The sequence below is a fragment of the Scyliorhinus canicula genome, chromosome 4, assembly GCF_902713615.1.
Source record: "Scyliorhinus canicula chromosome 4, sScyCan1.1, whole genome shotgun sequence".
Classification (NCBI taxonomy): domain Eukaryota; kingdom Metazoa; phylum Chordata; class Chondrichthyes; order Carcharhiniformes; family Scyliorhinidae; genus Scyliorhinus; species Scyliorhinus canicula.
The window spans coordinates 20,479,480-20,496,744 of NC_052149.1; the positions used below are offsets into that span (position 1 = coordinate 20,479,480).

The 17,265-nt window shown below is 45.8% G+C and overlaps 1 protein-coding gene across 5 annotated transcripts in view; it reads left to right on the forward strand.

Moving 5' to 3' along the window:
* The window catches only part of hfm1 (helicase for meiosis 1), a 281,213-nt gene extending 264,352 nt beyond the window's left edge, over positions 1-16,861 (forward strand). For 4 of the 5 annotated variants that reach the window (XM_038793806.1, XM_038793808.1, XM_038793807.1 and 1 more), the window contains 5 exons: positions 2,954-3,178; positions 11,726-11,828; positions 13,917-13,995; positions 15,382-15,542; positions 15,730-16,861. In XM_038793806.1, the coding sequence (XP_038649734.1) occupies positions 2,954-3,178; positions 11,726-11,828; positions 13,917-13,995; positions 15,382-15,542; positions 15,730-15,787 (626 nt within the window). In that variant the 3' untranslated portion in view covers positions 15,788-16,861. Of the gene's footprint in view, positions 1-2,953; positions 3,179-11,725; positions 11,829-13,916; positions 13,996-15,381; positions 15,543-15,729 lie in introns of those variants that run through there. The other variant, XM_038793809.1, reaches the window with a different exon arrangement.
* The last annotated feature ends 404 nt before the right edge of the window (positions 16,862-17,265 follow it).

Genomic DNA, 17,265 nt, shown 5'->3' on the forward strand with positions numbered 1-17,265 from the left:
GAATTCAGGGTTGGAAGTCAGGCTTCCGGTGCATTTAAATATATTGGACTGGAAATCGGACAGACTAAGTTAGGGGCAACTTTACACCAGCAATCTTATTTGGAAAGCATCAGCCCAATAGCAATTAGTCGTGACCGGGTTTCACAAAAAGATGCAATGGTTTCAAAGATGGAAAAAGAGCAACTGCAAAGTTTAATTGGGCTACTGAATTGGTTAAGTTGACAGACTAGACCGGGCATTAGTTTTGATATCTTGGAGTTGAGTACAAAATGAATGATCCCAAAGTGGAAGACATAATAAGAGCAAATAAAGCGTTGGCCAAACTAAAAAATGCAGGAGTGTGTTTTGAGGTTCCCGGTTTTAGATGCCCTTAGGCACTTGAAACTCATAGTTTATAGTGATGCGCCCTATGGAAATTTATATGATGGGGTTTCAAGCGCAGGAAGTTTTATAACTTTCCTTTTGGGGAACAATGGAAAATGTTGCCCTCTTGTGTGGGAAACAAAGAAAATAAGGAGAGTGGTCAAAAGCACTTTGGCTGCTGAGACATTAAGTCTTGTAGAGGCGGTGGATATGGCCTTTCATATATCTCAGATATTGACAGAAATTTTGGGATGAGGGGATTTGGGTAATATATCTATTGACTGTCACATTGACAATAAATCGCTGTGGGAAAATGTGCACTCTACAAAAAGTGTCAATGAAAAAGGTTAAGGATAGACATCGCAAGTTTGAAGCAGATGTTGGACAGAGGGGAAATAGCAAAAATTAAATTGGTCGACAGTAGCTATCAATTGTCAGACTGTTTTACAAAAAGAGGGGCTAGTTCACAGAAACTTTTGGATATTGTTAATGAAGGGCGCCTGTTTCTGTGACTGTTTTTTCTTCTTCCAAAAATGAAAAAAAAGAAGGGGGGAAATTGCGTGTGTGTTTTTGAGTTTCTTGTAATTTTGTTTTTACCTTTTTTTTTTCTCCAAGGAAGGGGAGACTGTTAAGTAATGGGTTAAGAGACATTCCAATTAGTTGTTTCATTTGTGTTAAGTATCCAATAATTGACACTGATTATGTAAAGGGGCTTCAGGTGGCCTTTGTGTCAGGTGATGTGATGATAGAGTTTTGTGCAGAGTCTGTTAAAGTGAAATAAAGGTGTTTGTGGAAAAGGAGCAGAACCTTTGAGTCTTTATACAACAGCAGCTAAACGTCTAACAGCCATATTCTGTGAACTATGGACTTTTAAAAAATTGACTGCAGCAGTTCTAAAGACAGTTCACCACCACCTTCTCAAAGGACAATTAGGGATGGGAAATAAATGCTGTCCTAGCCAGTGGGCCCACATCCTGTAAAATAATTTTTAAAGAGGGAGTTGCCCACACATCTATGTTCCAATGCAGTAACATTAAGTATGGGCACACGGAATTGTGGACAACATTTCTAATACATTATTGGGAGATATTTTTGTCTTTACCAGACGCAGCCAAGCAGCACCTCAAATTTAAATTTTTTATCCGTGTATTTAAATCCCTTCATGGCCCCGTCTCTCTAATCTCCTCCAGTCCCATACCCTCCAAGATATCCTCATCTATCGATGAGCATCCCTTAATTTAATTGCTTCATGATTGGCTATTCCTTTAGCTGCCTAGGCACAAAGTTCTGTAATTCCCTCAGTGAACTTCTCCTCACTCCTGGCACTGCTCTGCCCTGTCGCCAAACACGGTTGTACTCCAATGGCCTCTGAGCACCCCCTGGAGTGGACATCATGCCTGGTCCTCGTTCATGGAAACCAGTAGTGATTCCAGCCAACCTCACTGGGCGTGAATCAGCTGAGCATATTTAAATAGGCATTTAAACCGGTTAGCCTTTTCGAAACCAGAGACTCCCGGCTCCCACCACATCCGTCGGCACAGCGTGAGGTCAGCGGGAATCACTACTTGCTTCAATGAATGGAGACCAGACGTGATGACCATGCTGGGGCCCCGGAGGCCATTGGAACTCCTAGGTGGTTGGGGACAGGGCAGGGCAGTGCCAGGTTGCCAGCGGGACTCTTCCCATGCTCCAAAAAAAGTGTGTTGATTGCGATGGGAATTGCGCCGAAACATCCAGCAGGATCCTCATTGGTTTCCTGCCTGAAATTGCACAAAATGACTTCCGCCCAGTGTCAAATTGTGATTTGTAGTGCTCCGGTGATGTGCCTGGGGACATTTACAATGTTAAAAGTGCTTTGTAAATACAAGTGTTTTTATTTGCTGAAGCACTGGCAGGCAGGGCCGGAGTTCTTCGGCCTCTGGTATTCCTTTACCTGCTGTCAGTGCACCCCTGCCCGCAGGTTTCCTGGCAGCATGGGGTGGCTTCAATGGGAAATCCCATTGACCAGCAGCAGGAAGAGAGAATCCCGCTGTTAGTGAACGCACGCCACCAAGAAACACCTGGTTGGGGGACCTGAGAATCCCGAGCCAGATTTCCTACATTATGGGACTCTCCTGATTTTTATTACATTACTCTCCGTAGAATGAAACTCAGACACGTTCTGGAATTGGCAGGTGATCCTGCATGCTCAAGAAATCCTAACTAATGGCTTTGTTTTCTATGATAGTTCCAAATTACAAAATCAGCTTTGCTTACTTCATATAAACATAACTATGTTGACTACTGCAATTATGGTGCCATAGTGGTACAGGACTCTATTTGGCAGATCTGCACTTACAAGCTGCTAACATTAGCTCAAAGCACCAAGAAACAGCTAGACATTTCAGATTAGAGATGGGAAGAATAACCTTCTCAAGCATTCGTTGTAGCAAAGAGCTCAATGCCAACAGCAACAAAAGTCCAGAAAAAAATGCCACCTATCTTAGTTGGTAAGTGGCACATGGTGTGGAGGAGACCATTTTATGGAAAATATTTAGTCAAAATCATTAAAAATTTTATTTAACATTTTTGTTATGGGAATATTCTGCAGCTTCATCACAACAGAGTTCAACTGTGATTCCACAACACCAAACTACATCAGAGTCTTTTTGCTGCAACTCTACTGATGCAGAGGAGAGTGGCTATTGGTCACCAGAAGAGATGAATGTGAATTTTGATTTAGGAGATGACTTGTGGAATGATTTTGATGATGAGAAGCTGATAAACGCTAGCAATTTTGTTAACTCAGAGGAAATCAACAATAAATATCAAACAGGTAATAATATTGCTCATTTTGGAATTTTCAAACCTCTAAACTAATAACTGTGAAGTTTTGTGAATGGAAGTTTTGATTAACTATAATCAGAGGTTCACTAAAGAGGTTACCACTAAATTTCAAGAATACGAAGCAATCCCAGAAATAATGAATGAAAATCGCTTATTGTCACAAGTAGGCTTCAAATGAAGTTACTGTGAAAAGCCCATAGTCGCCACATTCCGGCGCTTTTTCGGGGAGGCTGGTACGGGAATTGAATCGTGCTGCTGGCCTGCCTTAGCTCCGACCTTCCGATCAATGGCGATGCTTGGGATATCGCCACTGACTGTGAAGATAACAATGACCCTACTTTTTTGCGTCCTTACACTCAGGTCTTCCTGTCACATCTGCAATAGCTTCTGTGCAGACGTACATGGGGAGCATTGATAAATAGGATCAGCTGCCGCGCTCAGCTTAATTCTTAAAAGTTTAAAGGATTTCAGTGGAGTCAGTTGGTGTTTGGAGTGGTCAGTCAGGTCGAAGGGGCATGTGGGTAATTGAGTCGAGGGTTGGATGGGTAATTGGGTCATGGTCAGGAGTGTGGGAAGTCAGGTTGGGGGTGGGGTGTGTGTGAAGGGTTGTGGTGGCTTGGGTTCTGCTGTTAATCATGGACTTACATCAGAAATTAAACAGTGGGGACTTCCGGTGGCGGCGATGTTCGAGTGAGCCGCACATTCAGCGGGCTCTCACTCCGGCGGGGCTTTAGGGCTGATTCCCCGCGATAGCGGGAACACGGAGTGGCAAAAAGGCGGCCGCGATAGTCCTGGAGAGCGGGCTGCAATCAAAGGAACCGTGGGAGTCCAGGAAGTAGAGGAGGAGAGAGAGAAAGAGACAGAGGCAAGGAGCTGAGGAAGCTGACCTGGAACTTAAGATGGCGGACACACTGACCTTTCTTGCTCCAAGTGAAGAAAAACAGTTTTGGAGTCGCTGAAGCAGGACAACTTGGACCCACATCAGATGCTCAAGAGGTAAAAGTTAAGGAGCTGGGAGAAGGAAAGCGGCAGTGAAAGTGCTGAGGAGCGGGCTGCGGCACATGGAACAGAGGGAGTCCAGAAGGCATAAGAAAAAGGAGAAAAAGGGAAAGAGGCAAGGACCTGAAGAAAATTACCTGGGACCTAAGATGGCGGACACACGGACCCTGGACTCAGCAATCCAGCAGGCACTGGATAACATGCTCCAGGTAATGAAGTCCAGTTTTGAAGCGCTGAAGCGGGACAGCTTGGACCCAATCCAGAAAGCGGTGGATCAGCTGAACCAGAGGCTGGATGCGCAAGATGTTAAAGTTAAGGAGCTAGGAGAGGCGGTGGAGGAGCAGGCGGATGCGCAGACGGTTGCGGCGCTAGAAGTTGACGGGCTGAAAGAGCGGCAGAGAAGACAGCTGGACAGAGTGGAGGAGCTGGAGAATAGAGTCCGCAAGAACAACCTGAGGATGGTCGGCCTCCCGGAGGGGGCTGAGGGAGCTGATGCCACAGCGTTTGTAGCAGACCTATTGATGCAGCTGATGGGGGCCGAAGCCTTTCCGCGACCGCCGGAGCTGGAGGGGGCACACAGTGCAGGCGAGGCAGGGGCGGCCGGGCGGACCCCCCCCCCCCCCCCCCCCCCCCAGCCCGATGGTGATTAGGTTCCACAGGTTCGTGGACAAGGAGCGGGTGCTGTGGTGGGCAAAGAGCGCCAGGAGCAGCATGTGGAACAACAGTGTTCTCCACATTTACCAGAACCTAAGCCAGGAGGTGGCTCGGCGGCGAGCAGCCTTTAAGAATGTCAAGGAGGTGCTGTTCAAGAAGCACGTGAAATTTGGTCTGCTGTTCCCGGCTCGCCTTTGAGTCACGCACCAGGGTCAACACCACTACTTCTCCGAGCCTGAAGAAGCGATGGATTTTGCGAGGGATCAGGGGTTGGTCCCGAAAAGAGGCCCCACGGACGCGAATTAGGGCTTGAGGATTACCGTGGGAAGGTACGTTGAATGGGTCTGGACTGCTGTTCAACGGTTTGCTGGGCCAAAGGTGCCAAGCGGAACATTTGGGACTCTTTCCTTTGTTCATGGACATTGGTTTGGGGGGTTTTCTGTTTTTCTTTTTGTTTTTTCCTATTTTTTCTGTTTATTCCTTTTTGGGTGGATTTGTACTTTTTGTGCAGTTCGCGGAGGACACTGGAGCCGGCTTGCTCCAGTGGGTTGGAGAGAGGGATGGGGCGCTGGGGAGTAGGGAGGGGAACGGGGAAACAATGGGAATGAGACAGGAAGGCGCCGGAGTGTTGAGTCACCGGGCTAGCAGATTTTGCTAGTCAAGGGAGTCAGGTGGGGGGGGAGATCACAGCCAGTGGATGGCAGGGGTGGGAAATCGGGGGAGGTGGTTACGGGGTGGGGGTGGGGGGGGGGGGGGTTGTTCTGCTGACGTGGGAGGGACTTGAAATAGGCACTGGAAAGGAGGTCGAGGGTGGAGGCAGCCAACGGGCGGACCAGGAATGGCGCGACCCGGGGGCCGGCCCGAGAAAGGCTATGGCTGACCGGTGTGCTGGGGGGGGGGGGGGGGGGGGGTGGTTGTGCCCCCTGACCAGGCTGATCACCTGGAACGTCAAGGGACTGAATGGGCCGGTTAAGAGGGCGCGGGTGTTCGCGCACTTGCGGGCTCTGAGGGTGGACGTAATTATGTTGCAGGAGACACATCTGAAAGTGTCTGACCAGACCAGGCTAAGGAAGGGCTGGATTAGCCGGGTCTTCCACTCGGACTTGGACTCGAAGTCCAGGGGGGTGGCAATCATGATCAACAAACGGGTGCAATTTGAGGTGGAGGGCATAGCCGCAGACAGGGGGGGCAGATACCTGATGGTACGGGGCAGACTGGAGGGGAGAAGAGTGGTGCTGGTGAATAGATATACCCCGAACTGGGATGATGTGGACTTCATTAAAAGAGTGCTGGGGAAGATCCCGGACCTCGACTTTCGCAGGCTAAAAATGGGGGGGGGGGGACTTTAACATGGTCCTTGACCCGGCTTTGGATCGGTCGTGTCCCAGAACGGGTAGACTCCCAGCAATGGCAAGGGAGCTGAAAGGGTTTATGGAGCAAATGGGGGCAGTGGACCCCTGGAGAGATAGACAGCCAACAGGAAGGGGCTACTCGTTTTACTCGCACGTCCATAAAGTATATTCTAGGATAGATTTCTTCGTACTAAGCAGGGATTGTATAGGGGAGGTAAAGAACACGGAATACTCGGCAATTACAATCTCAGACCATGCCTCGCACTGGGTAGACCTGCAGATCGGGGGACGCCGAGAAGGCCTTTGACCGGGTGGAGTGAGACTATCTATGGGAGGTGCTCGGACGGTTTGGGTTCGGGGAGGGATTGGATCAAATTATTATATCAGGCCCCGAGGGCCAGCGTCAGGACTAACAGAGAAGTGTCGGAGTACTTTAGGTTGTACCGAGGGACCAGACAGGGCTGCCCGCTCTCCCCGCTGCTGTTGGCGCTGGCCATAGAGCCGCTGCCGATTGCGCTGAGAGCCGCAGAGGGTTGGAAGGGGATGGTGAGGGGCGGGGTAGAACATAGGGTCTCTCTTTACGCAGACGACCTGCTCCTGTACGTGTCGGACCCAGTGGCCGGGATGGGAAGTATACTGGGAATGCTGAGGAAGTTCGGCCAGTTCTCAGGATACAAATTAAATACGGCCAAGAGTGAAATGTTTGTGGTACAGGCAAGGGGCCAGGAGAACAGATTGAGAGGGCTACCGTTTAGGCTGGTTGAGGAAAATTTCCGGTATTTCGGAATCCAGGCGGCACGAGACTGGGGCAGGCTGCACAAGTTAAATTTGGCCAGGGTGGTGGAGCAAATGAAGGGAGAGTTTCAGAGATGGGATGCACTCCCACTGTCGCTGGCAGGGAGGGTGCAGACTGTAAAGATGACAATCCTCCCTAGATTTCTCTTTATTTTTCAGTGCCTCCCGATCTTTATCCCACAGTCCTTCTTCAAAAGAGTTAACAGGATGATCATGAGCTTTGTCTGGGCGGGCAAATCCCTGCGGGTGAAGAAGGCGATGTTGGAGAGGAACCGCAGCGAGGGAGGGCTGGCTTTGCCAAGTCTGATTAATTATTACTGGGCGTCCAACATCGCTATGATAAGGAAGTGGATGGTGGGTATGGGGTCTATTTGGGAGCGGGTGGAGGCGGCTTCGTGCAGGGGCTCCAGCTTGGCAGCCCTGGTCACTGCTCCTCTACCGCTGCCGCCAGCCAAGTACACCACCAGCCCGGTAGTGGTGGCGATCCTGCGGATATGGGGCCAGTGGAGGAGGCATGTAGGGGAGATGGGGGCGTCTGTCTGGGCACCAATCTGCGACAACCATCGGTTTTCCCCCGGGAGTATGGATGGGGGGTTCCGAGTATGGCGGTGGGCGGGGGTGGGAAGGGTGGGTGATAGTTCCTGAAAGGGAGCTTTGCGAGTTTGAGGAGCTTGGAGGAGAAATTTGGGTTGGTAAGAGGAAATGATTTAAGGTACCTACAGTTGCGGGACTTTGTTCGTAGACAGGTCCCATCTTTCCCACGCCTCCCCCCAATGGGGATCCTAGACAGAATAGTCTCTAGGGGGGAAGAAGGGGAGGGTAGAGTCTCGGGTATTTATAAGATGCTCATGAGGGAGGAAGGGTCCCAGACAGAGGAACGGAAACTTAAATGGGAGGAGGAGCTAGGCGGGGAAATGGAGGACGGGCTGTGGGCAGAGGCCCTGAGTAGGGTAAATTCGACCGTGACATGTGCTAGGCTCGGGCTGATTCAATTTAAGGTCGTTCACCGGGCCCATATGACGGTGGCTTGGATGAGCAAATTCTTTGGGATAGAGGACAAATGCGCTAGGTGCGCGGGAGGACCAGCGAACCACGTTCACATGTTTTGGGCATGCCCTAAGCTGAGGGGGTACTGGGAGGGATTTGCAGGGATCATGTCCCGGGTGCTAAAAACAAGGGTGGTGATGAGTCCAGGGGTGGCAATTTTTGGGGTTTCGGAGGACCCGGGAGTCCAGGGGGAGAAAGAGGCCAATGTTTTGGCCTTTGCTTCCCTGATAGCCCGGCGACGAATGCTATTGGCGTGGAGGGACTCAAAGCCCCCGAAGACTGAGTTGTGGCTTGCGGACATGTCGAGTTTCCTGGGTATGGAAAAAATTAAGTTCACCTTGAGGGGATCTGTACAGGGGTTCGCCCGGAGGTGGCAACTATTTATTGACTTCTTTGCGGGAGAGTGAGCGTCAGCAGGGGGTGGGGGGGAGGGGAGGGAGTAGAGTAGAGTAGAGTAGGAGGGAAAAAATGGCGGGTAGTACCGGTGGGAGAGGAGCGGGCTTGTGCAGTATGTTACGATTGAAGTATTGAAAGTACATGGATGTTTGCACATTTTTGCCTTTTTTGCTTTCTTTCTGTTGATGTTTGTAACTGTTTACAAAGCCAAAAACTACCTCAATAAAATTGTTTATTTAAAAAAAAAAGAAATTAAACAGTGGAATAATACTGGCATAAGTATCTGGATAAGTATTGCACGTCTAGCCCCAGTCTTGTCAGTGTCGGAGACTTTCTTGTAAATCATCCCATTGAAAGTTTTAACTTGCCATACACTTACTACGCATATACACTAATAAAGATTATTATTATATGTGCGTATCAAGACTTAGAGTCATACAGGTTTGCAGCATGAAAACAGGCCCTTTGGCCCAACTTGTCCATGCCGCCCAGTTCTTATCACTAAGCTAGTCCCAATTGCCCGCATTTGGCCACTGTCCCTCTATACCTATCTTTCCCGTTTAACTGTCTAAATGTTTTTAAAAAGACAAAATTGTACCCGCTTATACTACTGCATCTGGCAGCTTGTTCCAGACACTCATCACCCCCTGTGTGAAGAAATTGCCCCTCTGGACCTTTTGTATCTCTCCCCTCTCACCTTAAACCTATGCATTCTACTTTTAGACTCCCCTACCTTTGGTAAAAGATGTTGACTATCTACCTTATCTATGTCCCTCATTATTTTATAGACCTCTATAATATCACACCTAAGCCTCCAATGCTCCGGGAAAAAAGTCCCAGTCTATCCAGTCACTCCTTATAACTCAAACCACCAAGTCTCGGTAGCATCCTAGTAAATCTTTTCTGCATTCTTTCTAGTTTAATAATATCCTTTCTATAATAGGGTGACCAGAACTGTACACAGTATTCTAATAGGTCCCAAGCAGCGATGTCCCAACACGTGCCACTGTTGGCATCAGAATATCCAGCCATTTTAACAAGTAAGCTCACATCGTACCAAGTTTAATTGTGCAGCATATATGTGGGGGGAGCGATTCTCCGAACCCCGCGCCGTCATCGGAGAATCGGAGCAACCGCGCCACAACGCCCCAACGCTGGTGCGCGATTCTCCGAGGTGCAGAGAATCGGCGCCATTTGCGCCGGCGCGTTTGGCCTGGCGTCGACCACAGGCCACTGGAATCGGCGGGGCCACCGATTCTCCAGCCCGTATGGGCCGAACGCTCTGACATGACAAAGTCTCGCCGGCGCCGTTCACCCTTGGTCGCTGCCGGAGGGAACTCTGCGGGAACGCTCCAGGGTGGCGACCTGTGGGGGGTGGGGGTGGGGGGGGGTTGGTCTCCTTCACCAGGGTGGGGCCTCCGAAGGGGTCTGGCCCATGATCGGGGCTCACCGATCGGCGGGCCGGCCTCTTCCCCCACCCCAGGCCTACTTTCTGCCGCGACCAGCCCCTGAACACTGACCCCACGTTGGGTCGGGGCCGGCGCGTGTAAAAAGTTCCCCGCGCATGCGCAGGATGGCGCGGTCCAACTGCGCATGCGCAGGATTGAGCTGGCCCAACTGTGCATGCGTGGGTTGGTGAAGCGCCCATTCGGCGCCACGTACAGAGGCTGGAGTGGCATGAACCGCTCCAGCTCCGTGCTGGCACCCTATGGGGGCCAGAATAGGTCATGCCCAGGCTCTGTTCGTGCCGTCGTGAAATGCGAAGGCGTCCACACTTGGCTGCCATATCGGAGCATTGCCCCGGTGAGATATTAGTTTTTATTCACACGGCTGTTTCTTCACGTTTGTCACTTGCTGATGTTTCTTCCAAAGCAATGGCAGACTTGGTCAGTGTAACAAAATTGAGAAATCTCCATGAGGTGGAGAACTTTTTAAATGCTGGTTGCCATTTGCCTTAAAAACAGGCATTTGCCAGAAGATGACCTAATGGACACATCGTTCCACCATTTACAACTTTTAGTTAGGCCATTAAATAGGAACTCAACAATCTCGCCCAAAACTGACAGTGGACTGTAAAATGAGTCTGGATGCTGGATCCTGATTGCAATTTTCTTGGAGAATGGACAGAAGTGAGTAAGTGCATCCTCTTCCACTTACTTCAGGTGTTGAGAGGCTTAACCAGTGGTCATTAAAAGGACCATTGGAGCGATTACCAAAAATTCATGATTTTCTAAGATTTGTGCAGTGGTAGGAGAAGCCAGCATGTTCTTGCTTACCACTCAGGATCCACTCCGATGCACAAGATCTTCCAACCAACCCCGTGCAACTGCTGGGTAAATTTTCAAGCTCCAAACCAAGCAAGCTGCAGTGCAACATTCATTTGATTACTCAATATTCATTTAATGTTTAAACCTCAGATTTTTGAGTCTCCTGAATTGCACCTTGGGTGGCCACCACAGAGCATTACTGATGTTGTTCTATTCTGAGCCACAAACATATTGGTACAATTCTTTTGATTGGTTAAAAAGAAAGAAACCACCGGTTGCTTCAAAGCATTTTAGAACTCGAGTACTTTTGAAGTGTATTCACTGTTGTAATGTTGGAAATGTGGCAGCCAATTTTGTGCACAAAAAACTCCCACAAACATCAATGCAGTAATAACCAAATAATCTGTTTTGTGATATTGATTGAAGGAAAAAAATTGGCCAAGACATTGGGGATTATAGCCCTGCTCTTCTTCGAAATATTGGGTTCTTTCACAGCCACCTGAGCAGGAGGTGGGGCGTTGCTATTTAATGTTTCATCTGAAAGATAGCACCTCCTGCAGTACCCATTCCCTCAGTATTGCACCAGACCATCAACCTTGGTTTTTCTGCTCAGGCCCTTGAGTGAGACTTGAAGCTGAAACCTTTTGACTCTGAGGCAAGAGAGCTGCCAGCTAAGCATGACTGACAGTAGGAAATTTCTTGAAAATACTATATTTGCAATATTCTCAATTTTATCCTATTCCAAATTAATGCATGAATATTAAGAAACTTTTCAAACTTAGAAGTATTTCTTTCTCAACATAGTGCATACTAAAGTCAGCTTTAATGTGCTTAGTTGCAAACTATGTTATGTTTGAACGCTGTTGCATTGTTGAGTACTCGTGATGTACAACAATTCTCTAATTTCCATGAGACAAAATTAACATTTCAGCGATTTTGCTCAGAGTAGTAATTTGTGTATGTTTGTTAAGTGATCAAAAAGACAATTGAATCAAAAAATGTTCTAAATTTGTATTATTTAAATAGCTTCTTCCTTTAGCATATACGACAACTTAACAGAGTATAACCAACTGCCTGAAAATCCTCTGAAAATGTTCCAGAACCAAATGACTAATGACAAACATAAAAGGTGAGCTTTACAACATAATTGCTTACTGACATAGTGGGAAGTCTGGAAATAACAACATAAGGCCTAGGAGCAGGAGAAGGCCATCTGGCCCTTCTAGCCTGCGCATTCAATGAGATCATGGCTGATCTTTTGTGGACTCAGCTCCACTTTCCCGCCCGAACACCATAACCCTTTATTCCTTTATTCTTCAAAAAACTCTCTCTCTTTATCTTGAAAACATTTAATGAAGGAGCCTCAACTGCATCACTGGGCAGGGAATTCTATAGATTCACAACCCTTTGGGTGAAGAAGTTCCTACTAAGATTAGTCCTAAATCTACTTCCCCTTATTTTGAGGCTATGCCCCCTAGTTCTGCTTTCCCCCGCCAGTGGAAACAACCTGCCCGCACCTATCCTATCTATTCACTTCAGAATTTTTCATGTTACTACAATATCCCCCGCATCCTTCTAAATTCCTACGAATACAATCCCAGTTTACTCGACCTCTCCTCGCAATCCAACCTCCTCAACTCTGGGATTAACCGAGTGAATCTCCTCTGCACACCCTCCACTGCCAGTACATCGTTTCTCAGGTAAGGAGACCAAAACTGAACACAATATCCAGGTGTGGCCTCACTAACACCTTATACAGTTGTAGCATAACCTCCCTAGTCTTAAATTCCACCCCTCGAGCAATGAAGGACAAAACTCCATTGGCCTTCTTTAATCACCTGTTGCACCTGTAAACCAACAATTCGCAACTCATGCACTAGGACACCCAGGTCCCTCTGCACAGCAGCATATTTTAATATTTTATCATTTAAATAATAATCCCTTTTGCTGTTATTTCTACTAAAATGGATAACCTCACATTTGTCAACATTGTATTCCATCTGCCAGACCTTAGCTCATTCACTTAACCTATCCAAACCCCTCTGCAGACTTCCAGTATCCTCTGCACTTTTTGCGTCACCACTCATCTTAGTGTCGTCTGCAAACTTGGACACGTTGCTCTTGGTCCCCAATCCAAATCATATGTAAATTGTGAACAATTGTGGGCCCAACACGGATCCCTGAGGGACACCACTAGCTACTGATTGCCAACCAGAGAAACACCCATTAATCCCCACTCTTTGCTTTCGTTTATGTGAAAATAGAAGTTTAACTGTGGAGAAAGTTACAGCAAGTTTCAAATTGTATGTTCTTAAACTGGATTTAGTCTTACATTGCCTAAAATAATTTTTGTTGTGATTATTGTAATCAACAAAGGAAAGGGACCTTTATTAAATCAACCAGGGCTGGAGATTAATCAAGGTTCATTAAAACATCTCCGGATGTGCGCACCATCGATAAAGCCAGCTTTCATTCCTCATTCCTAGTTGCCCTGAGAAAGTGATGATACAACTGAGTGACTTGCTAGTTCAAAAGGCAATAAAGAATCAACTACTTTTGTTGGACTTGGTGTCACAAAACAGTAAGGAGTGAAGGTTTCCATACCTAAGAACACGAGTATACCATTGAGTTTTTACAATAGTCTGACAGCTTCTGTTCACTTTTACTGATGCCAGCTTTTTAATTCTGGATTATTCTTTTTCAACTGAATTCCAATTCTTCGCTATCATTTTGGGATTTGATCTTGCCTTGTCTGTATTATTAGTTTAGGCCTCTTTATTACTGGTCCAGTAAATGTGTCCCAGTGTGTATTAATGCATTTCGGACCTGCTTATTCAGATGACAGAATCTTCAAGGATCTGTTTTTGATCTTTAGAATTTAAAATAAAAGAATTAATGCTGCTCTAAAACTAGTGCTCTGAGAAATAAATTGCAATCGTCTGTGTGTGGACTTTGCTATTTAGAATATATGTTTGAGTTAGTATCGTAGCAGCAATGAGCCTAATGACTACAAACAAGATGGCAAAGCACTTCATTATGGGATACAGCAGGACCCGGCAACCATATTATAATGTTTTAAAACTTTATACATAAATGCAATTTTAAAAAATTATCTCAACTATCCAATTTTTAAAAAGTACTGTATTCCTATAATTTTATATCTCTATTATGTGTGATGAGTAGCTTCTGCTAATCATATTTTCATTGATGTTCTTAGCGCTGGCTATCTGCCAACAAGGGCACAACTCAGCTCCTTGAATTCTACATTATCATTCAACACAACAGTTCAAGAAACAGTAAGTTGTAACATGAAGAAATTTATCACATGTAACAGTTTGATAGTGTGACAAGAAAATCATTCCCTAAAGAGTCTAAAGGTTGCAAGTCTTAGTCCCAAAACTGTCACTCAAATTTTCAAGTAAGGATCCGGTGCCTTTATCAATTTTTGACAAGGCTACTTGGTGCTGCATCTTTCAGAATTAATGTATTCCAGCCGGAAAGAGAAGGAAAAGTATGCTTTTCTGGTGCACCAATTTGCACCAATGCCAGCATAAGTTCAACATAAAATTGGTACTTTTTCAAAAAAGCATGTTACAGATACTGCAATAGAAAATATACTCTGTATTGTCTGACATGATAAAGTGTCTTCAGAATAGCATGTATTTGAAATTACCTTTTTGATACCTGCATAGGAATAATTATTTCGTCCCTTCACCATTTAAGAGGAGTTTTTAATCTGTTTAAAATTGATAATTTAAAACTTCCACTGTAACAACAGGAAGATAAATTTCATATGAATACACTGTTTATTAAAAGGTAAAGTCATCATAGTCCCAGATGACCACAGGCTGCTTGCCCCTGAGGAGGACAGCTGGCTGGTGGTGATTTAACCTGAGGATCACCACACGTTAGGTGAGAGGCAAGGTTCAGAAGGTGGATCTTCATGAATAACACTGGTGTCCGACAGTGTAATTTCGGACCTTGGGGCCTAATCGGCATTTAATACAGGAGAAATGCAACAAGATATTTGAGACTCCTCAACATTCTGATAATTAAACTCTGATTACAATAATCTGTTCATATACTTCTAAGTAAATTGTAATATGTTTTGTGCCATGGGTTCTTATTGTTTTTTGGTTCCCAGATGTTGTTAATAATGACACTTTTACGCCAACACTTTACAGCCCCACCACAGTGGGTTTTTCTGTGGTGTTCCATTTAAATCCCCATTGACTTCAGTGGGACCAGAGGAGCCTGCCAAATGGGTGGGGTCAAAATATCCCTCCCTTAGTTTGTGCAGATCATAAACTCTTTTGTTTAATTTTTCTATGCTGTCTGGATCAAAAGAGAAACTGGACTGAACAGTCTCTACACGTCATTTCAGACCTCAGTCTAACTGTGAAATGTGCCCCCCCCCCCCCCCCCCCCCCCCCCTCCGCTGAACACTTGCCCATAACTTCGATCTCTTGTGGGACTATGAAATGTGGTCCCCTGGAAACTTACATATACATTCCTAGTTATTTAGAAATATTTATAGGTAACACATTATATAACACTTCTGCTTCATAAAAATTAAGTAAATTATTTATTTAAAATTTAAGATTGCATACAAAACAAATTAGAATGTAAAGAAAAAACTGTCCTTGGTGATTTTTTTGATAAATGTTAATTTTATATCGCAGTCTAAAATCCTTGAAACTATTCCTCACACAAGTCTTGTGCAAGGTTCCAAGGAAGGACTAAGTTGTGAATATTCTGAATTAAATGCAGTGAAGTATTCCAAAAACAGCGGGCCATTGGATTGTTTCCATCCGTTTAGTACAAATGCTGAAAGAGAATCCAGGTGCGAACATGTATTTCATTGAAGTAAGCTTTTTAGAATAAAAATCAGTACATGAACTGAGTTTCAGAATTTTACATAATGGAAATGTAAACATCAATATTTTAAGATTAACTTGAACTTTACAGATTAATTGTACTATGGATATTGCAAATAATTTTATATTTGACTACAATTTTGTCTGTTTCAGATGTGCTTCAGAGGATGAGTGTGATGCTCTGCTTGGCATTTTTGATGGCATATTTTAGAATATAAATTGCTTTAAGCTTGAGGAACAACAGCTATATTTCAATGCATCAACAAATTGCAACGTCTCTTCCTTTGTTAACTGTTTGAGACATGTGCCAACGAGAACATTATTTGAAAATGGTCCACAAGTGACAATTTAATGTCAGTATTTACGATGGAAATTGATGTTTTATTTGATGCATGAAGCAAATCATTTTAAGTATTATATATCTGAACTATAAAGACAGACAACATTAGATACCAGTGGACAAAACTTAAATCATCTGCCTAAAATTTCTCTTTGTTATTTGAGCAGCGGTGTTAATCTACCTAATTTTAATAGATCAGCACTTCCAATAAAATAGCAGAGAGGATTTCAGATGAGGGCAGTAAATGTTTGGTAGTATCTCACATTTGAATTTCAGAGCTGGACTAATGTAATTTTCTGTCAAAGTATGTGATTATGGCCAGGATACTCCATTCTCTGATGCTGCGATCGCGAAGCCTGATCAGTTGATCAGCCTGAGGAGGTGAATGAAGCATTGGCCGAAAAATGGGATCGGCGCCAGACAGAGACCCGTCCCCAGTCTCCGCTCCTGTGCAGCCGCGGCCTGTAGAGGGCCACCTGCCCCATGTCGGTGAGAACATGCATTAGCATGCAATTAACGGGATGTATGCCCATTCTCTCTCCCTGCCCCAATATGGTGTTCTCAGGCAGCCCTCTGTTCAACAGCATCATCCTTTTTAAACTCTGAAGTGGCCTCCACACCCCGAACTGCTCTGCTTGACAGCTGATGAGATGTCCAGGCAGTTCAATGAAGAAACAATGCAGGAACACCTTCTCTCTCCTCACATCTGCTCCCTCAGCCCTATGCCCTTGATACTGCAGCATTGTGAAGTGCCAGAACCTTTCTGGGAAGCCCTTAAAAAGGCTTGAAAGACCCTGAGATCCTTTGAAATGCTAAGGATCTGTTCAAATTCACAGCAGTGCCTTTTTCTTTTTTAGACTGTGATTGACAACTTAATGGCTCAGGCACAGCTGCTAGGGGTTTGTTTATTTATCTTTCCCTTCACACTTGAATGTATCTCCATTCAACGGGGCTGTTTAGCACAGGGCTAAATCCCTGGCTTTGAAAGCAGACCAAGGAAGGCCAACAGCACGGTTCGATTCCCGTAACAGCCTCCCCGAACAGGCGCCGGAATGTGGCGACTAGGGGCTTTTCACAGTAACTTCATTTGAAGCCTACTCGTGACAATAAGCAATTTTCATTTCATTTCCAGGGGCTGTTTAGCACAGGGCTAAATCGCTGGCTTTGAAAGCAGACCAAGCAGGCCAGCAGCACGGTTCGATTCCCATAACAGCCTCCCCGAACAGGCGCCGAAATGTGGCGACTAGGGGCTTTTCACAGTAACTTCATTTGAAGCCTACTCGTGACAATAAGCGATTTTCATTTCATTTCATCCTAACCACAACATTCTTGTGATTGACAACCCCGAC